The sequence below is a fragment of the Sarcophilus harrisii genome, chromosome 5 (assembly GCF_902635505.1).
Source record: "Sarcophilus harrisii chromosome 5, mSarHar1.11, whole genome shotgun sequence".
NCBI classification, from domain to species: domain Eukaryota; kingdom Metazoa; phylum Chordata; class Mammalia; order Dasyuromorphia; family Dasyuridae; genus Sarcophilus; species Sarcophilus harrisii.
Genome location: NC_045430.1, coordinates 212,275,220 through 212,298,744, shown reverse-complemented (window position 1 = coordinate 212,298,744; position 23,525 = coordinate 212,275,220). Strand labels below are relative to the sequence as shown.

Genomic DNA, 23,525 nt, shown 5'->3' with positions numbered 1-23,525 from the left:
GTTGGAGATCAACATAATCCTTAAAGGTCTAAGGATTTAGATGCACAATTCCAAATAAATAGTAAAATACCCATCGTATTTATGATGTTGGTTATTCAGTCTATCAGCATAGCTACTTTTGAGTTTTTCCTCAATTTCCAAACCAATACTCCAGCTCTAAAATGGCACACTTAATAGAAAACAGACAAGACAGTATAGGAGTTTAAATTCAACAGGGTATTTTTTATCTTCTGTCTTTTGTACCAGATTTCCTCTTGCCAGACAATAAATGTTTTGGTTTCATATCAAACACATGTCTATCAGCTTCTCCTTTTCTTCCCAAGCGATTCATCTTCTTCTGAGCCTTCTTCATAATGGTTTTAGCCTTCTTCACCATCTATTGAGAAAATAAAGAAAATAAATATTTCAAAATTAAGATGTAATTTGGCCTTTGCTATATAGAAAATTTTCAAAGTAAAATCAAACATCAGACGGAACTCATCAAAAACAGAAATTTCTACAAAGAGCATTTCCAACTGTATAAAATGACAGACAGTAGCCTTCTCTCTAAAAGAGAAAACTCCTATATTGATGCATTCGTTTTTAATTCCTCTTTTTAAATCAATAAGCACCTGTTCTGTGCAAGAAATTAGAGAAACAAACATTTTTAAATAAGTCTCTGCTTTCAAGAAATTTGCATTTTATTGGGGGAGGTAAGATGGAAAGGCAAACAGACAAGAATTATTCAGTTAAGTATATCACAAAGCTGAGAGTAACAGTAAAGATTCAGGCAAAATTAGTTATGTTAAAGTCATTCTTTCCACTTTAATCAAAAAGTTTTATTAGTTTACTGTCTGTTGAGAGAAAAAGATTTGGATTCAGTGTCTTCCATAGAAATCATTATTATTCATACAGGAATGTATTCTACCTATGTATTAGTGACTGTTACTTATCTATATATCCTACCTATAATTTAAAAAACGTTATTAAAAATGACAAGAAAAATGTCAAATTTTAATTTCTAAACACTAATAGATGATGAAACACATACTTCTCCCTTCAGTGGACAATAAAAGGGAGGATTTAATGGTGATGGATGTATACCAAGAAAGAATTGTAGCATAACACAAAAGACATCAACATAAGCTTTAATAAATGATCCTCACCTTGGCATCTCTCAGGCCAGAAACATCACGTGGTGGACGTGAGCAACTGCGACTTCGGCTTTTAGAAATGGGAGGAACAGACTCTTCACGCTTACGTTTCCTTGTAACACTTCGAGCTCTTCTTGCCTGGTTGGCATAATGGCTCTGAAATTTATAAAAATCAAACCAGTTTAGAATTCCATGCCCCCATAAACAATTCTTTTTCCAATAATCCTGGAGGAAAATATATTTCTAAAACCATGTATTAAATTTGTTGAAAAGCTGAAGATATAAGAACCAAACATAACTGGTCCTTAGTCAATTATTAAATAAAAGTTTCATCTTCTATGCAACATGCAATATACTAATCCCAGATTTTCTTTTGTAATCTTGAGAACAACCAATTCTTAACTAAAATTTTTACAAATCATTTTCTTCATTTCAGAATTCTCTTTTAATTTAGCTAAAATCATTCCAACAACATATGATCCTGTACAGGACTCGGATTGGAAACCTTGGAACTATCTTTTCCTAGCCTCCTATTTTACAAAGGATAAAAACTGAATGGCCGAGTTCACACAAGGATCAAGTAATCTAATTTTAATTGATTTCCACTGCACAGCTTCAGAATTTGCAACTCAACCTTCCTTATAGGCTCACAATAGAGGCAGGATCTTCTAGATTAAGAGGACCCCAGAAAGAGCATTACCAAAACTAATACTAACAGTAATTAAGTATAATAAAACCAAGTGATTTTCAGATTAGTAGGTTTTGCCATCACAAAAGTATTTGAGTTTCAATCACTATGATAGTCTCATTTTTTTTCTGACATACACAAGAAATCTTGAAGTTGAAAGAAAACTTTAAAATTAAACCAAAAGTAGGCAAACATATTGAGCACTAATTTTGTGACTACACAATTTATTAAGGTTTGCAGAATGTTTTCAAAATATAATGCTAATGTGTTCTAGTTTATTTCCATCTTAGTTTCAACTTTTTAAAAATACTTGTTAAAAGGATCTTTTGAGAAAAAAAAAATCAATAATCAATTTAATCTTGAGATTTTCTTGTGCTATTCTAAGAGAATTCAAACTCCAGAACCAATAAATTACAACATGAACCTTAAAAGTGTATTTAAAACATTTATTTCTTCAAATTAATAATTTTCATACCCTATTATGTGATTCAATCAATACTTATGTCTGCAGCAGTTAAAAATAACAAATGGTATTTTAAGTATTTATCAATCTTCTTTATGGCTTTTTCACATCTTTAAGTCCACCACAATGTAACACATAGAGGACTTGAGTTAATCAATCTATATACAGGAATTATGTACACGCCAAGCACTGTGCTAGCTAAATGCTAAGGATATAACAAAGCAGGGGGGGAAAAAAGTCTCTTCTCTCAAGCAGTTTACAATATAAATGGTAGCAGACTGGCACCTGAATTCTACTTCTAGCTTTCTAGTTGTATGATTGTACACTAAGAAGCCAAACAAGCTAAAATGTGTGAGTCATTATTTTATTCAACAAAAGTGTGTAACACAAACAACCACAGTCAGCAGTGCTGGATTTAGAGGGGTATCCAAGTTCAAATTCTGCCTCAAAGAATTCCTTAGCCTTATGACTTTTTTGAAAGCTAGTTAACACATTTCAACTTCAGTTTCCTCATCTATCAAACACGGATATTACCTACCTTAAACAGTTATGAGGATCAAGAAAGATAATGTATATTATATGTAAAGAGTACAGAAAACCTTAAAATGTCAAATAACTGCTAGTTATTGTTGTTGTCAGCATTGTTGTTTTATCTTATATGCTAGCCACTGAGATACACAAATAAAAAAGAATGAGTCCCTGTCTTCAGACAGGGTTTCACTATATCAGGAAAACCACATATATGGATATGTACATACAAAACATTTTTATCAAGTAAAAATGGCAATTTCAAGTGTCAGTGAGGCACAAAGTAGCTGAACTACTAGAAAAGTCTAATGAAAGAATAGTATCCTAAGTAGAAACAGGGAAATTATAAGTCTCCATAAAAAAAAATAAAATAAAATAAGCATCTTTCTTTAAAGCTTAGAACATCTTAAGATCATAGGATCACAGATTTAAAGGTTGTGGGTTACAGGTCAACCTCTTTAACCTTAAAGATGAAAAAAATTAAGCCAAAGTTAAGTGACATAAGGACCCAAGCAAAATTGGAATTGTTGTGAAACCAGGTTCTCTGGGTCCAGATGTCTCACCCATATATGAAGAAATTTTATAATTTCCATTTAAACTAACAAAAATTTAGAAAGGAACAATGTTGGCTAATATTTAAGTATTTTAGGAGAATGCATCTTAAAAAACAGTATTTTATTTTTCTCCAATTAGATGTAAACATCATTAACATCCACCTTAAAACCTTTTTGAGTTCCAAAATTCTTTCTTTACTTCCCTCTTTTTTTCCCTCCCTGAAACAATAAGCAATCTGATATAGATTATTCATGGGCCATCTGTAAAACATTTCCATATTGATCATTTTGCAGAGGAAAATGAAAACCAAAAAAAGAGAGAGAGAGAGAGAGAGAGAGAAAATGAAAAATAGTATGCTTTGATCTGTATTCAGATACTATAAGTCTTCTCTGTAGACAGATAGCACTGAGTCCTTTAGGATTGTCTTAAATCACTGTATTGCTGAAAATAGCCAAGTCATCCACAGTTGTTCATTGTACAATATTGTTATTACTATGTACAATAATCTGGTTCTGCTCACTTTTCCCTGTGTTAATTCATGTAAGTCTTTCTCATTATCCCCTTTTAAAATGAATACATGTATTGATACCTCAGTATGGCATGGAACTGATCCTGGATTCTTGTAGCTTGCCCAAATAGGGTAAACTAGCAGAAAGGCTTCAAGTACAACCCCAAATTGAGATTATACTCAAACTATCACTTGAGTCAGCCTAACTAAATCCCAGGATGAAACAAAAGGTAGCCACAAAACATGAAAGAAACACTATGATCTACAATGGTGGAAGGAACACCCATGCCAATGAAATTGGTTTTAGAGTAGATTTCTATCTAAACACAAAAAGCTAAGTACAGTAGAAAAATATATCATATAAGTAGCAGTATGGAAACTTTTAAAAAGAAAAATGTAATAATACAAATATAGACACCTTTTTATTATATTATAAAAATCTAAACTGTAGCCATTGGAAAATAAAGGTTCTAAAATGCACAAGCTTTATACAAATTGTGAAGACTGGTTTCTGAAAATACTTGCTCTCCTAAATCACTACTATATATGATGCTCCAATTTGAGTACATAGACCCTAAATGACAACTGCTAAATTAGGTCTATATTATCTAACAAAAATAGTAGTGTGATTAATATGCTTAAAATAAATCATTTCATTTATCTGATGAGCTGTGAATAAAAGAAGCAATTTTAAATTATCATATCTCATAAGAGGTTTTATGCTTAATGTCAATTTTGTGAAACTAATGGAAGATCATAGTATGTCCTTTTGTTCCTATTGAAAGAAAACATCAATATCTCACTTACATATCTTAAAAAAACAAAACAAAACAAAAAAAAAAAAACCCCTGGATTTTCATATAACCATATACTACCCACACTCTGTATAAACCAAACTACCCATACACACTTACATCATCTTTATCATCCATGTCAATACCAAGGTTGCGCATCTCATTCTCCAACGTTTTCCGCTGAACCTGGAAAATAAAATAATTAATGATGTTGCACTGCAGATTTAATTCAATTTGGGGATAGCACAGAAGACACTGTTAACCTATTTGTGAAAACCAGAATATTTCTTCAAGGTCAATGAGCAAAAAGTTTGCATCATTCTTTTAAAGTCTATGAAATAAATCCCCCTATATGTCTATTTCTTTTGTTTGTTTGGAGATGCAACCAGAGTTAAGTGACTTGTTACACAGCTGCTGTGTCAAGTGTCTTAAAGCTGTCTTCAAACTCAGGGCCTCCTGACTCCAGGGCCAGTGCTTTATCTATTGTGCATCCTAGATGTGCTCTATTTATTGGAAATAGCTAACACTTTATAACTGTGAATTATCCATTTCCTCAAAAATTCACTTATGAAGACTCATATGAGGACAAGTGGTATGGCAGGAAGGAAAACAAAGCATGGCCAATAAACATGAAATATGGGTCAAGAAACAAAAGGCTGTGGGGGGGCAAAGGTGACACTTTGTCACAGCTTAAAGTGAAGACAAGGGAAAAGAAAAAGACTTACAACTGAGGAAACTCTCAAAAAAGTTGGCTGATTTGCCCAAGAATACACATAGGTAATAAATGACAGGTACATTATCTGAAACCAAGTCTTCCAATTCTCAATATAGTACTCTACTACAACACACACCAGCAGATAAATTCAACCTGGTAAGCAAATTAGAGATTTGGAAAAATGAATTATGACTGAAATACAGCAACAGAAAAGTATTGGGGTGAAGTAAAACATCTTAGCAAAAAAATAATTTTGGAAGAGGAAACTCATGTGTTGGGGTCCCCAGCTAGTGCAGACCCTCAGACACCAGCTGGTCAGCAGATCTGCACTAGTGGGGGACCCCAAAGTGCTGAGGACCCCAACACTCATGAAAGAAAATGAAGATGTTCCTGACCACCTGACTACAAAGATACAGATGATAGGTTTAAGAAACATATCACAAACCTGATGTCAAAGTAAAATGAAACTTCAACTGAATCTATGGTAGTATGAACTCCCTTTCTCTGCTAAAAGCAAAACAGGCGATAGAAACTCTTGATGAATGATTTCATTTTAATGACGGATGGCGAGTCTGGATCTGATTTTGACCAATAATGACCCAGTTGCTAAAGCAGACATGATGATAACTCTTGGGATTAAGGCATAATTCCATCTGAAAGTGGGCACTAAAGAAGAAAGGTGTTCTGAAATACCCAGCAGACTTGGGAACAAATATACTGTCCTCATCTGTTCTGTTTTGAACACACTGAATTACAGATGTCTAATGAACAACCAGTCTGAAATATTCAGTAAGCATCTGACTAGAAACTCAGAATAGAATCGGGTTGGACATTAAGATCCAGAAATCAGCAGAGAAACATGATAACTAAAACCAAGGGAGTTACTGATGTCACCAAGAAAGTAAGTTTTGTTTTCTTAAAAAAAGATGTCAGGGGGAAAAAAATTACAATCTTGGATTTGATTTATATGTGAAATGTAGAATAAAACATAAGGATGACTGTGGGATTCAGTAAGTATTAAAATATATATAATATATATGTATAAAGTAATGAAGAATAAAGGTATTAAGACACAGAAAATAAAGTAGACCAAAGTAATGTAACTACCAACACTAAACATGATTCCTGAAATACTAACTAAACTGTGAAAGCTCCCAGCAACGTAGAAAACTATTTTATAATGTTAGAAGACAAGCCACTATCAAGATATTATTGATTTACCTTTTTAGCAGTACGAGGCATTCTGGGTCCTGATGTATCTTTCTCTTTAGATTGCAGAATTTTCAATTTCTTTTTCTCACGAATTTGTTTTGCCAACTGGTGGATTTCCATCATTTCTTCATCTTCAGTTTCTGATTCACTGTCATATTCTCCAGCAGCTTCTCTTAGTTCTTCCTCCTTCTCTAACTCTTTCAATTTCTTTGACAAACAAAACATTTAATTTACAGAAACTGGGATTTAAGATTCAAAAACAGTGCTAACACAGTTTGCTTCAAAACCATCTAACCATTCATATTAAAAGAACACAAAAGACTACGCATTATAGCTTAAGCTTATCCCAACAGCCAAATCAGGATTTTTCTTATGTTCAAAGAATGAAACTGGACCCAAAAAAGTTACTCACATACACACACACACATTTTATACAAGCTACATAAAGTTCTAACAGAATATTATTAGAATACAATTCTATAATAATAGAATATTATTCTACATAGAATAAATATTTTATAGATTATAATAACAACAGAATATAATAGAAGCTTGGAAGTCCTTTTCCCTTTCAATACTCCAATGCTTATACTTTCTGCTTTACAGAGAATATTTTAAACTACTATAAACAGGAATAATTCTTTCAATTAAATCTATCTGAATTTCAGCTTTTTAATTCAATACTTTCTGCTTCTTTTAATTTGATGATATAATGATACTTCATGTTTATATAATACTTAAAGGAAAATAACTAAATTTTTTATTCTAGTTAATACAGCATAATCAGAAGATTTGGATCACTTATAGCCACTTTATATGGCTCTTAGAGCAGCAGAGAGCAGAAGGACTAATCTGTCAACAAATGAGGCAGTTTTCATAAAGTTAAAAATGAAGCAGAAAAAAATGACTTCACATTCAAAACGGCTGCACTCTTGTAAATATAGCTTTAGGATAACTTCTCTAGAAAGATAAATTAATAATGCTAAGTATAGTAATATCTTAATAAAACCCAGTGCAAAATATTATATTATTTTACAGATGAGAAAATTGAAGTTCAAAAAGAAATGAAGTCAGAAGTCAAAAACCTTTCCATTACACCCAATGTTTCTTTTTTAAAACTAATTTTAAAATATCCAAGAATTATATTTACATTCAAATAAGGAAATACCAAGGGGAATATAACATTCCAACATCAAAAAGTAATCAGCTCACCTCCATGATGTCTGGATCAATATAATCAGCTATGTTATGGCCTTCCCAAATTTCTGGTATTTTATCATATTTTTCAGATGAATTCATTAGATCCCAATATTCTAGGGAAAAATTTGGAGAAAAGAAAACTTTATAATACTTTCATCATACATAACAGTATATGTTTGATATGAGAATCATTTGCAATCTTAATGGAATCTAGATTTCTTCCATTTTGAACAAATTCCCCGAGAAGCTTCATCTTTTCTACAAGTCCTCCTTTTCCTGCCTTAGTGAAACCTTTGTCCTCAAACAGTTCTTCCCATGAAATTCTAATGGAGAACTGACCATCCCTTCCACTCACAGAGCAAGGTAGATGAGCTGACTCACTTCCTACTCCATTTTTCCACCATCCTCAGTCCCACCTCATCATTTCTCCACTAAGATGGTATATTTTAATCACTCCAGCTGGGGGCTCTAGAAAGCATGATACGTTTTGTCACTCCAACTTGGAGGTTCTAAAAAGCAGGACACAACACTGGATCTTCCCTAATCTTAACTAGTCCATCTCCCTGATTTTTTTTCCCTGCCTCTATGACACACAAAGACCACTGTGAGCAAGAATTTAAGTCTGTGCTCTTGAATTTCTTAAAATAACTCATGCTCCTGTCTTTTCCCCATTATCTACTTGCCAATCCCTAACCTCAAGTAACAGCATTGTATTTCTCTTCTGGACAAAACGTCAAATCCTCCAATGTTCCCAAAAGAAGTTACTGGAAATTGTAAATATAAAGCCTTAAAAAAAAAAAAAAAAAAAAAAAAAAAAAAAAAAAAAGAAAGCCTTACTGACTCTGATATATTTCCAAAAATAACTGTCCCTAAGTTTTTCAGTTTTCCTTCCCAATACACACACACACACACATCGCTTTCTCTTCAGTCTCAACTATACTCTTAGAATAATAGCTTTCCAATGAGTTCTCAAATGCTCTCACCTCAAATTTTAGTCTTTATCTTAGTTAAAAAAAAAAAATCCCTTTTATAAAATTTTATTTCAGTATTACTTTGTCATTCATAACTCAAATTTAATTTAGCATGTGAGTATGTCTTCTACTTTCACTTATACCATACTTACTCTGCAGATCCAAAATGTAATCATCTCCCATTTCCAGCTCAAGATCTCGTTCCTAAAATGAGAAAATAAAATTATCTACTAAGTTTGTTACAAAAGCCAAAATCCTTATAATCCCAAATAGTGAAACTGATTTTTTCTTTCAATTCAGAGAATATTAGTTATGGTCCCTCTTGATCAGAAAAAGGAGTGAAATTAAAATATTGAACTATCACCATGAGAGTCTCTATATTCATGAAATCAACCAACCAACCAACCAAGCTCTTTATTTAGGACATAAAAAAACATACCCTTTTCTTTTTGGGTGCATCAATTTCCATTCTTTTCTTACGTGCTATCACCCCTTCAGGAATGAATGGTGGCCTCTCCTAGAAACACAATTTTGAAGGATTATACTTAGAAATGTTTTGAGGAATTGTGATTTCAGGAATGTAACATTAGCAACACAAGAATCAGCCAATTTAATAAAATAAGCACAGGAAGATCTAAGAGCCGATACAGTAAATAAGTAGAATAAGAAAAACCAAATAGAAGATGTCTATATCTATTACTTGACAAATTTAAGATTTGCAAATTCTTTATATAGTCAATCAATAAACAAACACTTTTAGCTGACTACTACATGCCAGGCCCTGTGCTAAGCAGTGGTAATATGTTATTATTGGTCTTCAGTTGTTTTTAATCGTATCTGTTTCTTTATGACCCTATTTAGGATCTTCTTGGCAAAAATACTAAGAATCCTTTGCCATTTTCTATTCCAGCTCATTTTCTAGATGAGAAACCTGAGGAAAACCTGGTTAAATGACTTACTAAAAGTCACACAGCTATTAAGTGTCTGCAGCCAAATTTGAACTCGGGTCCTATCAACTCCAAGGCTAGCACTCTAAAATTAGCTGCCCCACTGATGATAAAGAAACTAAAGACATCCCTTGATGGAGGAGGACCTCCCAAGATGCCATCTCATTTGATCTTCACAATGATCCTTTGAGAGTTCTAACATTATTTTTATTGTATAGCTAAGAAAACTTGAGATAGAGTAGGGTTAAATAACTTGACCAGATCCACAGCTAGTGAGAACCTAAAGCAGAAGTTGAACAAGGGTTTTTCAGACCAAGTCCAATATTCTATCTACTGTACTACCTATACTATTATAAGCTATAAAAACTACAACTAAAAGAAAACAAAATTCAAATACTATACAATTATAATGACCAAGGCTGGAGCCTCTCCTCCCCATCCCACCTCCCCAAAAGATAAAACAACTTCAGCTCCTTCCCCTTCTTTGCAAAGATAGGAATAGTATAGGGGGGGGGAACCCAGCCTATACTTTGGGACTCAATATGTTTAATTTTGTGGAACTTTTTTTTTCTATTTTTAAAAAAAATTCTGTTACAAGTGTTGGCACCCTGTATAGTGAAGGAGATATATTGGGAAATCCAGGCAATTTAAATATAAGATATGAATAAAATCTTTTTAAAGACCTGTCTTGCTGTTTTTTAATAAATTTCTCCTATTTTGGACAAAGTAACAATTACATCCCAAAAGTCAATTTTTGAACCTCTTTTTTCAGGCTTTAGGATCCAAAATTACAAAATCTTCATTATTTAACAAACCACTGTACACACTAAGAATCATTTATTCAATCCAAGTCAGTATCTAACATGATCATCTAATTCCCATGTCCTTTAAAAAAATAAGCTTACCTTATCATCTCTTTTGCTTGGTACTGCTAAATGCAACCTGTTTAGCACATCATTCACTTTATTTCCTTTCATTTTGGTTTCAACTCGATGAGTCAAAAGTCTATCACAAGCCTAATAAAATATTAAGAAAATACAGTCTAAGCAAGAAGTAAAGTTAAAGACTATAGTAGCATAGCAACAAAATAAGACTAATACTTCCACTAAGGTTAAGTCAAGATAGTAGCAGTCCCTGGCTTCAAATAAAGCTACTTTCAAAAGTTTACTTATTCAGAATTTAGAGACGAGTGTTTCTCTAGAAATGTTATTAATAGTGGTTCTATTATTATTATTATATAATTAGAACATAATTGGTTGTTTAATCTGTTTAACCAACTCAGGTACTGAACAACCAATAATGATATGCTTTCACTTAGGGAAAGAGGAAGCTTATAATATAGAAGGGCATTAAGGGGAAGGATAGGACTACCTTAAGGCCAGAGTCTCAAAAAATGGCAAATGGGTTTCTGCCATCTTCTTTTTGGTACTCTTCCCATCAAACAGCTATGTCCTTCTGCTGTACTAAGACCTCTGTGAAACACCTATCTAAGGCCCTTTCATTCCCAAAGTGTTCCACTGTGGAAGATTCTCTACTTTACAATTAAACTCCCATTACTCACCTGAAGTTAGGGTATCAGAAAGAAAAAAAAATCTAACAGAACTCATAGTGTTGAAATGAACAGCCTCCTAGCCCCCGAAACAACAGCTGCCATACAAAGCCTCCGAGTGCTAGGAGAATAAAGAAGGGGGAGGGCAGCATAAACATGCCAATATGTGTCTACTAGATCATTTGTAAAGTTGGAGAATGATTTTTACTCACTCATCATTCAATCAGAAAATAATCCAGGTGATTTGGTTCTTTCCTTAATTTTTTTTGCTATTTCCATGATTTTCAAATACCAAGTTCTCTTTGATGTCATTACCCTCTCCATGATAACACACTTTAACTCATTCCTTTTCTCTTCTTTGGAGAAGAGGAGCTTTTTTGAGGGAATCAGTGACTTGCCCAGGGTAACACAATTAGTGCAAGTATCTGAGGCTGGATTTGAATTCAGGTTCTCTTGATTCCTGGATCAGGGCTCTATCGACCGTACTACCCAGCTGTCCCCTTTCCTTTTGCTCTAGATATCAATGGCCTCTGTATTTGGCTAATATAGTTAAGTTACAGCATAAAGAAGTTCCAGAGTTACCACAGAAAAGTGTTGTTCTCCTTTATACTAAAAATGGAAAAATTATTTTCTTAAACTTTGAGGCTTCTCACTTATCTAAGAAATATTAAAGAGCTGAGAATGCTTTAAAAATGTTAAAATTACCTTAAGTATTGCATGCTTTAAAAATGTTAAAATTACCTTAAGTATTGCAGTCTTTAGGAGGTTCAGATTCAGTTCACAACTTTAAAAAAAAAATGTGATAATACTTTTCAGAAGATACTGACCTCTGTTTTAACTTTAATAACACCTTCTTCAGTCAGGGTGCTTGTCTCTATAACAGGAAGTCCTTCAGCTTCCAAATCTGCAAATATTTTCTGGGAATATATAGAAAATGTTACTACTAGAAGTCTGGTTGTTGTAAAAAACAAACAAACAAACAAAAAAACAACTATTTTCAGAATCAGAAATTCTCTAAAGACAAATATTCATTTATATCTTACAATTTTATTTGTTAATCAAAACCCAAATTATTAGATTAGAATAAGATTCTTGAAGTAAAATTCTATTACCACCAAATACAAGGTATTATCCAAGAAAGAATAAGCAGAAATGAAAATGTCCTAAAAAATGAAATGTGCTCCTGAATAGAGGCTAGTGTTATTACCTGGTCATCTTCTGGAAGTTCAGATATTCTCTTCACATCACATTTATTTGCTACAATTATAAGAGGCTGGCCCAAAAAAAAAAAAAAAAAAAAAAAAAAGAAATAATGAAATTAATATCTTGTTACTTCATGATTCAACTTTAATTAACTTTGGTTACCAAACAGGTATATACCTTATTAGCAAAAAGTGGTTTAATATTTTTAAAGAGTTTCAGCTGTTCTTCCAGATTATGACCACACTGTTCAGACACATCCATGACATACAGCACAGCAGCACGAAGGTGGGCTAATGCTGTTATAGCCTGCATTTCAATAGTGTTCCTATCTTCCAGAGGATGGTCCAGAATCCCTGGAGTGTCAACCACCTAAAAATAAGACATAATTGTTCCCAGATTTTCACTAACTTCTGTAATACCTGTATTTTCAAGTTATAGAATCTCAGACAGTCCAACTTCCCCATTCCATGCAGAAATTCCCTTTATAATATTCTTTGACAGGTAGTCTTTTGCAAGGTTTCCAAAACATCTCTAGAATAAGGAATTTCACCTCAAAAGGCAACCCATTCCCATATGTCAATGACTTCAATAAATAAAGAATAACAAAAAAGGTTTCTTCACATACAACCTCCCCCCATCCCAAGTAAATTAGATTATACTCAACCTGCAGAGTTGAGGTTTTTTTTAAACCTATCATTTATTTAAATTTAATCACAATCAAATTTAATAAGAAAATCAAGCATTTTGTACAGAGCATTAACATGTAAATTGTCTTTGATTAAGAGCGCTCACCTGCCAACGCAAATATCTATAATCCATGTGTCCTACAAACAAAGATTTGGTTGTAAAGGCATAAGGCTGCACATCCACATCTGCTCTTGTCACCTTAAAATAAAAGTCAGAATTTATTTTCATTCTCCAAGAAAGCAGAAATTAAATACTTCTTTTCTATAAACGGCATAAATGATACATGCATATTACTTGATAATTCCATTTTATAAAGTGATAATATGTATAATTACAATTCTCTTTGCTTCCTACACTCAAGTTTATGTACAAATTAAAGGCATATGAATATGCCATGGGTATATTGATAAAATTTGGAATGGAATTCAAAACACTTGTATACTAAACAATATACCCAAGAACGTCAATTCTTTTCCCATAACTTTGATGAGAGTCCTTGGGACACAAGCAATTTCTAAAACGGTATTTTTCTCCTGGTGCCTGGCTGCACTATTTCCTAGATCATAAGGCTGGATACTTATTGAATCTATTCTTCTGAGCCCACTTTTACAGTACATTAAAACTGGATGACTTAATACCCTGACTGTCCTAAACAGTATAATATGTAACCAGATGAGTATATACTAGTTAACAGTATTACATTAAAGAAACTGAAAAAAAGAACCTGAGTCATCAAGTCATTACAAATAACGTGCAGTCAACATGACAAACTAAAGACAAAAAAGTAATTAAAGAGACTGATCTGATTTAGCTCACCAACTACAAAAAGAACACATTATGATGTTTAAATATTGTGTTAGCTGAATCATTTCATTATAACCAAAATAAAAGGCTAACACTGTAATTCTATTTAGACTAAAGCTATTTTTTTTAAATAACATCATTAAAAAGCATATCCCCCTATAATTCTGAAAAATAAGTCATGCTGAGCTAGCAATCAGAAACCAGGTTCAAATTACGGCTCTGGTAATTCCCAGCTAACCAAGTCACTAAGGGTAAAACCTCTCTGAGATTGTTTTTACCTCCCAGAATATTGCTATAAAAGCACTTTTTTAAACCAAAAAGCCTATGTAAGTGAGAGGTATCAGTATCATACTGTTTAGCCAGTTACCAAAGAGGCACACCAGGTGTTTGGCAATTTCAGTGGGTATTTGAACATTAAAAGTATTGACTGCGTGCTATGCATCCTTTGTTTGGCTTATAATCTCACTTATATTTTTTTTAAAAGAAACTAGCTGCCCTCCATAATACTACATTGCATAACTTCATGTTGTTTGGAAATAAGCATTATCAAAGAATCACAGGATGTTAAAAACGGAAAGGACTTTAGAGATTATTTTAGATTACAACCCTCTTGTTTTGTTTCTTTTTTTTTTTTTTAAAGGTTAAGGACACTAAAGTTAAGTATGGTTTAGATTTTGTCCAAAGTCACATGAAAGAAAGGTGACAACTACACTGAGCTTTCTTCAGAAAGATTTAGCATTAACCACAGGGATGAAAACCTTTCATCATCTCACTCCCTTGACAGGGTGGTTGATAATAAGTGTGTGGTTTTTAATAGTGAAGGTTATTTAAGAATATACAAAGGACTAGACTCTGACAGCTGAAGAGGCAAGGCGCCTAAGATATCCTCAGCCCCCAACACAGATCTCCTATGCAAGAGACAGAATAAAGAATTGGACACACAAAAGACGAGACAGAAAACAATGTCAGACAATCAGGAGACGTTAGATGTAAGCCTTCTGAAATGTACTTATATCCAGCTCTATCATTTTCTTCCTCTCCTTGAAAACACATTTTTTCCACATGCTTAGCAGAGTAAAAACTGAAAGCTTCAACTCTGATAGGATCCCCATTATTTCCTCAAAGTAAAGAATCAGATGAAACACAAGCAACAAAATAACTCATCTTTACTTGACATATTAGTTTATAAAAGCATTTTTCTCCTATTATTCCAATTAGACAGATTATACAAATATTCTTAACCCCATTTTTAGATACAAAGTAACTGAAGTTTGGCCGATAGCATATATGTAAAATGGTAGAGCTGGTTTCAAAAGCTAGATTCTTTAATTCCAAAGTTCTTCCCACTACAAAATTCTGCTATATTCTATAATTACAATACTGAGAAATAGAATATTAAATGAGATTCGAATGAAAGATTAATCATCCTTCTATAATAATTAGGTTTGTTATTATTTTTTTCTTTCGAGGACCAATGACATCTGAAGGGTGAATCTTGACTTGCAAGTGAACTGAGGCAAAGCTGTTCAATCATCAAGAGACCAATGGTTAGACATAGGTCAGAACAAGCAGAACATTCAAGTTTAAAGGAAATATTTTATACTGCCAGGGGTAATATGAAGTAATAACATTTCAGTGCACCAAAAGAACTTCTTTAGCTGGTATAACTGGAATCTAAGTTTTTTATTAAAAAAAAAAAAAAAAAAAAAAACCAACAACATAAATAAATAAATAATAGCAGGCCAACCTTATTAATAAAACTGGATTTTCCAACATTTGGATACCCACACAGAAGCAGAGTCCGAGTATTTGGGTCAATAGTTGGCAGACGGGATAAATGCTGACGCACTATTAAAAGTTGAAAGTGAGTGTTGTTAATTATATTTATTAACGAGTAAAACAAGCAATTTAATTTTCAATAAAAAGTATCAAAAATATAAAACTTTGTTTGAAAAACAATTAAAATTAAAACAATTTAACATCCAAATTTAAGAGAAAGCTATTATATACTAAACAAAAACATAAATGTGACAAAATAAACACCTTTACTTAAAAAACGCACAGATGGCTTTTTTTTTTAACATGCAGATGTAAGAATGGGAAAAAACAAATTACATGTTTTTAAATAACTATTGTTGCAATAGTCCAAGAAGGCATATGAAATGTGAGGTAGATAGAGTAGTGAAAACATCTATTTTATCTAACAGTGTTTTCATGAATCCAAATAAGAGTTTCATTAATTAGAAGTTATGCTATTAATTTCTGAAGATATTAAACAGTGAGTTTTTTTTTAGCTGTATGTCCCATTCCAATCCACTTCCTCCCCATGCATGGCCCACGACTCTGGCGCTTTTCTGACAAAATCATACTTAACTATATGCAAAATTCATGTTTGAACACAGTATTCTCTAATAGTCAATTGTGATGGAACAAATTCACTTTTCCAAAATAAATGTTATAGAACTGCCTATACTGTGATCTGTATCAGTAAGGGTAGTCACCAATGAAACATAAAAATAGTGAAATATTGGAAAACTTGAAATGCTAAAAATAACTACTGAATAAGACAGTGAAAAATGTATCATGTCAATAATCACTATTTTAAAATAACTATTTCATTAATATATGTACTCCCTTAGATCATATCCTTCAACACACAAAATTAGAGGATTAAAAGTTTAATAAGCTACTATATCCAATCTTCCTTGGAGAAGACATCTAAATTGAGTGGTTACTTGGACTTCAGAAAAAAGACACAATTTATCAAAAGGACTATGGTCTAAGCTTTTCCAGCTTGGCAGGGCCTACCAAAATTCTTTCAAGATTCCATAATCACTTGAAATAATGGCGAGGAGGAATCCAGATGAATACCAGACAATTAATGAAACTAGGATTAGCATGATGTCTATTTCCACATAATAAGCATCTACATTTTTATCACTCTGTGCACCTCCCTACATCAACAGCAACATTTTTATGTTTTAGCAAAAGGCTTTGGAGAATTGCTGTGGGTTAAAAAAAAAAAAAAAAAACACAGACAACCAGGAATAGAGCTTCTGCATTTAGGTAGGCTGGTCCTCAGTTATTTAAAGTGCTAGCAGCACACTGGCTTGTTGGACTTTGTTGGAGACAGTTCAAATTCAACAAATTGAATTCAAATGTGAAGAATAAAAATTAAAATAAAAACTGGTTTGCCTATGTAAAATACATACCTTGTTCCAGATATTCTAGACTCTGTTTCTGTCTCTTGATAATTGTGCACATACGGCCCAGAGCTGCACGTTTGAGCTGCTTGCAGCGGTATAAAGAATCCCCATATTTCATAAGCCGAACATAATCTTTGGCAACACTTAACAAAAGGAAAAAAAAAAGTTTCACAAAATCTTTCACTTGGACAATGATTTTCTATAAATACTAAAAAAAAGAAAAAAGAAAGAAAATAGGATATCTTACTTGTCCACTAGATTTTTAGCAATATTAATTTGTCCTAAGGCCAACTTATAATGATCCTTGTCATAAAGAACATTCATCAAATCAGCATAAAATGGATGGATATCCTACAACAGATTAAAAAAAAAAAAAAAAAAAAAAAGGTTAACTGCCAGTTTCGAAAAATGTTTATCACTTTTTTTCCCCAAACTGGTCTGACATCAACTTCCTGCATCCAGTTAAAATTTCTCTTCTCTTCTCCCCTCTATCCCAACTCCAATGTCTCCAACCACATTTTCCATTACTTTCTTTATTCTAACCAAGGCCATTGGTTTAAGACTCCAAACTAGTCAGAGTATCATAGAATCATGGAAAACTTTGATGAGGTTAAATTTTCAACAAGGCCTTAAAAAAAGAAAGAGCTCAAAGTTAAAGGGAAATCATGGTAGGGTAATCAAAGTATGTATACAGGCACCATGGCTGGAACTAGAATATCTTTCATGATTCTAGAGTTTCTCTAATCATCTCTTTATACTCTTATTTCTTCCTCCTCCTTCCCTGTCTTGGTTCCCAGTTTATGTATTAGTTTGTATCTGTCCATATTAAATCCTTTCATCTATTTTTCTCATTTGTAATAGTCCTCTCTCTAAAATTTAATACCATTCTAAATTCTGAATATAGCAGGTTCGCAATATGCATAACTGACTCAACTTTTTCAGTAAGTTTTTTAGATGATCCAGTAAAATAACAGAAAAATGATAAACGTGTTTGCTTAAACATTTGGATTCTCTTGAAGTTATTTAAAATAACCAATTTAACCCCAAAACATGAGCTTCCTGAAATGTTCAAGAAAACTATTTTATAACCATAAAATTTTAGTTCTATGAAGAACCTCAAGCAGACCAAAAGAACAACATGAATATGCTTTTATAACTCTATGAGGCTTTCCTTTCACTAAAAAGAATAAGATTTTATAAAACCACAGATGTGAAATCCACATTTTTAGTCATCTCACCTCTAAATGCCTCCATCCCCACCTTTCCTATGCATTCCTTTTCCTAATAATTCCTTTCTCCTCCTGACACTGGTCTTTTTATTTAATTTTTTTCGGAGTAAGTTGATAGGGAAGGACAAAGACTTCTATACTTCATTCCTACTTTCAGATAAAAGTAGAACATGTATTACATTCTACCCTCTCCCTTCCATAACTACTTACATAAAAATATCCCCATTTCAGGAAGAAGGAAATTTTGGTACAAAGAGGTTAAAGGACTTGCTTAGGGTCACAGATTTAATGTCAAAGAAAGAAACAGAACACATATCTCCCTACTCTAAGTCCAATGCTTTCTTCACTATACATACCACGCTGTGTCTCTATTATCAACTGGGGGCAAAAAAGCTTTTTAAATTAATGCTTTACTGATCACTTTCTTCCATACTACTGCAAGATATTTAAACATAAGTTAAGCAAAAGAAAATAGCTTGCATTAGTAAAAATCAATCTTGCAATATTAAACCAGCAGTCATATCAATGAAGACTGACCATTAAAGGTGATCAAATAGTAATCCAACTTTCTATGTGTCTGAATTCACTTCACTATACATTTCTTACCCACCAAAAATTTAGAGTAGTAGAAGAAAGGTTTGCACTTCACCTCAAATACCTTCTAGTTGTATGACCTCTAAGTGAACTGTAAGATGAGAATTGTTAAGGACCATGCCTAAGTGTGAAGGGGCAGGTCAGTTCTCCAGAACCCCCCATAGCAGTCAATCTTAACTCCCCTGAAGGAATTGCAAACCAGCCTTTACTAAAGCAGATGTAGTTGCTTGTGGATTAGGGATGAAATAAATCAAGGGAAGAGAACATGTCAGAGAATGCAACTGCCTCTCAGCCTCCTAGTATCATTGTCATACTCTCAAACGAACGGATCTATTCTCCTGGTTAGAATTAGATCTGCAGCAGCCACTAAACTAGCAGGTTGATCCCATAACAGAGAATAGTAACTACATCACTTATTTAAGAGTTGCCCCAAGAGTTAGATAAAAATGTAGATATTTTATAAATATTAAAGTAATGAAGGAATGTAAGCTACTATTAACACATGCAGTTAAACACATTTTTAATGCTTTAATACACTTTTCCAAATTGCTTTTTAACCAAATAATTAGAAACCACATTCTAAAAAGTGGATATATATTAGTGTACAACAACATAAAAAAAATTAAAAGAACTTAAATCATAGAATTACTTACATCTAATTTGGGGAAGTCAGTCAAAATCTGGCTGAGTCTATCATGATAATTCTGCTGAGTATATTTAACTTTCCTCATGTAAAAATGTCTAATACGGTGAATTTGATAATGTTTATGAATGACTGTTGGAGTCTTTCGTTGAGTCTTTGATAACGTCAGGTCTATGAAGTCCTGTAATCAAAGAATTTATTGGACAAATTCAGGCTAAAAATTCTTAAAACATTACATATATATCTAAACTCTTTTAAAGGAAAATACTTCAAAGGTAAAGAGTTCAACATTTTTAAAAATTAAAAATATTCACTTAATTCAATATTTATAACACAAATTATATTATTGATTTGTCAATTACAAACGTTCCATATGTTATGTTATGAATATTCTAGTCCTAGAAAAAAGAAAGCTGAAACATTTTAATATTTATTTAATTCCCCCCTTTAATATTAACATTTTTCTTTTTAGCTGTAGAATATAACGCAGTACTTTCATAAAAATGAGCCAGATTATATTCTTTACACCTCTTTATGGCTTTTATTCTTAAGGACAATTTTGGTGATGTAATTTCAAATACACCCTCTCAACACAAAGGCTAGAGTGCCAGACTAGGAGTCAGAATTCCGCAGTACAGCTTCAGATGCCCTATTTGCCTCAGTTTCCTTTTCTGCAAGATCAGGGTAATAGGATCTACTTCCCAGGACTGTTCTGAGGATAAAATGAGGTATTTGTAAAATATTTCCTTTGAAAAGCAGAAAGCGCTATGTAAATGCTAGCTAATTTACTCTGATTTCATGCCCAACAAAATGCATTTACAGAAAAAAAAGGTATGAATCTCAGTTTCCACATCTGTAAAATGAGGACAACATGTACAATACCAAAATGTGATGTGTGTAAAGCACTTTTTATGAACTATTAATACCAGAATTACAAGGGAATTATTTTTTCTTTAAATGCAAATAAAAGGCCTAGCTGTAGGCCTAAAACTATATTATAAAGCACCAGTCATTAAAACCATTTGGAATAGGTTAGGCTACAAGACACAATAGTCAATGACTTTAGTAATCTAGTATTTATATAAACCCAAAGACTCCAGTTTCTGAATTAAGAACTCACGATATGACAAAAATTTGGGGAGAAATTGGAAGAGCATGGCAGAAACTACTCATTGACCAACATCTAACACCAGATATCCAGAGAAGGTCGAAATAAGTTCATGATTGAGACATAAAGGGTGATACTATGAGCAAATTAGGGGAACCTCTCTAATCTATGAAGAAAGAATTTACGGCCAAATAACTGGAGAACATTATGAAATGCAAATTGAATAATTTTGATTATATTAAATTAAAAAGGTTTTATGTAAAAACTACTTCAGATAAGATTAGAAAGAATGCAAAAAACTGGGGAAATTTTTTTTTTTACATCCAAAGGCCTCATTTCTAAACTATGTAGAGAATTTACAAGAATACAATCCATTCTCCAATTAATAATTGGTCAAAGGAAATGAAGAGAGAATTTTCAGATGAAGAAATTAAAGCCATTTCTAATCGTGAAAAAATGATCTAAATCACTACTGATTAGTGAAATGCAAATTAAGACAACTCTTGAGGTAACACTACACATCTCTCAGATTGACTAAGATGACGGAAAAAGATAACAATACATGTTGGAGGGGATGTGGGAAAACTGGGACGCTAATACATTGCTGGTGAAGTTATGAACTGATCCAACCATTCTGGAGAGAGATTTGGAACTATGCCCAGAGGGCTATCAAACTGCATATCCTTTGATCAGCAGTATCTCCACCAAGTCTGTATCCCAAAGAGACCATAAAAGAGGAAAAAGGACCCACATGTGCAAAAAATGTTTCAGCAGCCCTTTTGTAGTAGCAAACTATATAGAATTGAAAATTGAGTAGATGCCCATCAGGTGGGGAATGGCTGAATAAGTTGTAGTATATGAATATTATGGTTCTATAAAAAACGATTAGCAGGATGATTTCAAAGACCTAGAGAGACTTAACAGGAACTGATACTAAGTGAAGTTTGTAGAACCAAGAGGACATTGTATACAGCAACAAAATTATACAATGGTCAATTTTGATGGACTTGGCTCTTTTCATCAATGAGGTGATTCAGGCCAATTTCAATAAACTTGTGATAGGAAGAGCTACTTGCATCCAGGGCGAGAGAACTATGGAGACTGATCAAAGCATTAATATTTTCACTTTTTGTTATTGTTTGCTTGGTTTTTTTTCTTCTCATTTCTCCCCTTTTTTGATCTGATTTTTCTTATGCAGCATAATTGTGTTAATATGTTTAGAAGAATTGTACATGTTTAACCTATTCCGGACAACTTGCTGTGGGAGGGAGTCGAAGGGAACGAAGGTAGAAAAATGTGAAACAAAAAGCTTTGCAAGAGTGAATGAATGCTGAAAACTATCTTTGCATGTATTTTGAAAACAAAAAGCTATTATTATAAAAAGGTCAGTTACAATATTAATAGTGTCACTAATAATGAGGTGTGATAGCTAGCATTTGAAGGTCCGAAAAGCACCTTAGAAATAGCATCCTCAGAAAATTCTATTATCCCCATTTTACAAGGGAGAAAACGGAAGCAAAGATTAAGCGACAGATCCCAGGCCGAACGCAACAGCCAGGCTTAGGCCGACTCCAGGGCCCGAATTCTGTCAGCTGAGAAAAATCCCTCCGCCTCTCCAACATTAGGAAGCAAATCTAAACGATTAGCCCAGTAAGGGCAACACCAAGCCTTTGCCCAAGGCGTGCTACGGAGCCCCCACGGGTAAGAGACGGGGGTTAAAGGCAAAGGCAGCGAGGAGCGGCTCACGAACGAGAACGAAGCCTTTCACGTTTAGGTTCCGCCTATCTCGGCCCCACCGGCCTTTCCTTCCCCTCTCCTCAGCAGTCAGAGCCCCAGATTCGGGACGCTGCGCACGTGTCATCCACCAGAACCGCTCCCCGCGCGTGCGCGTTCTCGCTTCTCCTCGGTGCGCAGCAGGACTATAACGAAAGGGCAAACGCAAAAGAGGACGCGAAGCGGCGCGACAAAGGAGAACGAAGCGCAGCTCGTTATTACCTTGGCGGTGGGGACCACCATAATCTTCTTGAAGTTGTACAACGCCATGTCGCCAGCCGGCTCGCGGCCTGAAGAGCCGGAAGTAGGTCTCACGGGAAATGAATACAGAGACGGGACAACACGCGACTTCCGCTGATGCAGAGGATGTGTCGGAGAAACGAGCTGCGCAGGCGCGTGAGCCCAACAGAAAGCACTTCCGGCGGAGGGCCTCTCCGAGTGCTTCCTGTGGTTGCGGCGCCACCTGGTGCGTGCTAGCTGACTCGGCGTGATCCTAGAGTCAGCCGGACACCGAGAGGGTGCGGGATGATTAAAGAATAAAGCCTTCCGCCTACAGATCCCGGAATTAACTGTCGTCGACTTTAGTTATAATCCCACCTCCCTCTTCATAAGTAGGGGGAGGAACACCGAGAGGGTGCGGGATGATTAAAGAATAAAACCTTCCGCCTACAGATCCCGGAATTAACTGTCGTCGATTTTAGTTATAATCCCACCTCCCTCTTCATAAGTAGGGGGAGGAGCACTACCCGGAAGCTCGGGGTGAAAGGTCAGACCCACCCCCCCCAGGGAACGGGAGCGGGAGCCGGAGCCGTTCTGAGGCGCATTTAAACTTAAAAGGCTTTTATTAACCAGCTTTTTTACTTGGAAGGCTACTAATAAAAAATTAGGGAGTCGCGGGGAAGGGAATCCAAGAAGCCAAGTATCCCGTCCTGAGAGACAGCAGGATTAACAATTTTAAAAATATTAAAACTAACCAGTCATTTCTTGGATTCTGCTAGACCCCTTTGTGCCTCTA

At 34.0% G+C, this 23,525-nt stretch overlaps 1 protein-coding gene across 1 annotated transcript; it reads right to left on the bottom strand.

The window, feature by feature from the left end:
• Positions 1–201: 201 nt before the first annotated feature.
• GTPBP4 (GTP binding protein 4) lies at positions 202–23,206 on the bottom strand. Its single transcript, XM_003771815.4, has 17 exons — positions 22,733–23,206; positions 19,640–19,810; positions 17,411–17,514; positions 17,170–17,306; positions 15,705–15,805; positions 13,259–13,351; positions 12,644–12,835; positions 12,471–12,536; positions 12,091–12,180; positions 10,620–10,730; positions 9,207–9,284; positions 8,920–8,971; positions 7,809–7,909; positions 6,606–6,803; positions 4,790–4,855; positions 1,146–1,289; positions 202–376 (listed from the first exon to the last, which is right to left on the bottom strand). The coding sequence occupies exons 1-17, from the start codon at positions 22,778–22,780 to the stop codon at positions 224–226; spliced, it is 1,905 nt and encodes a 634-aa protein (XP_003771863.1). The 5' UTR covers positions 22,781–23,206; the 3' UTR covers positions 202–223.
• Positions 23,207–23,525: the final 319 nt, after the last annotated feature.

Excerpts from the sequence above, each read along its gene's own strand:
- GTPBP4 (XM_003771815.4), bottom strand. The coding sequence starts at position 22,780 with ATGGCGTTGTACAACTTCAAGAAGATTATGGTGGTCCCCACCGCCAAG. Across the intron at positions 17,307-17,410 it reads GCTAAAAATCTAGTGGACAA|TGTTGCCAAAGATTATGTTC; the intron begins GTAAGATATCCT and ends CCTTTTGTTAAG. Across the intron at positions 13,352-15,704 it reads AATCCAGTTTTATTAATAAG|GTGACAAGAGCAGATGTGGA; the intron begins GTTGGCCTGCTA and ends TTTTATTTTAAG.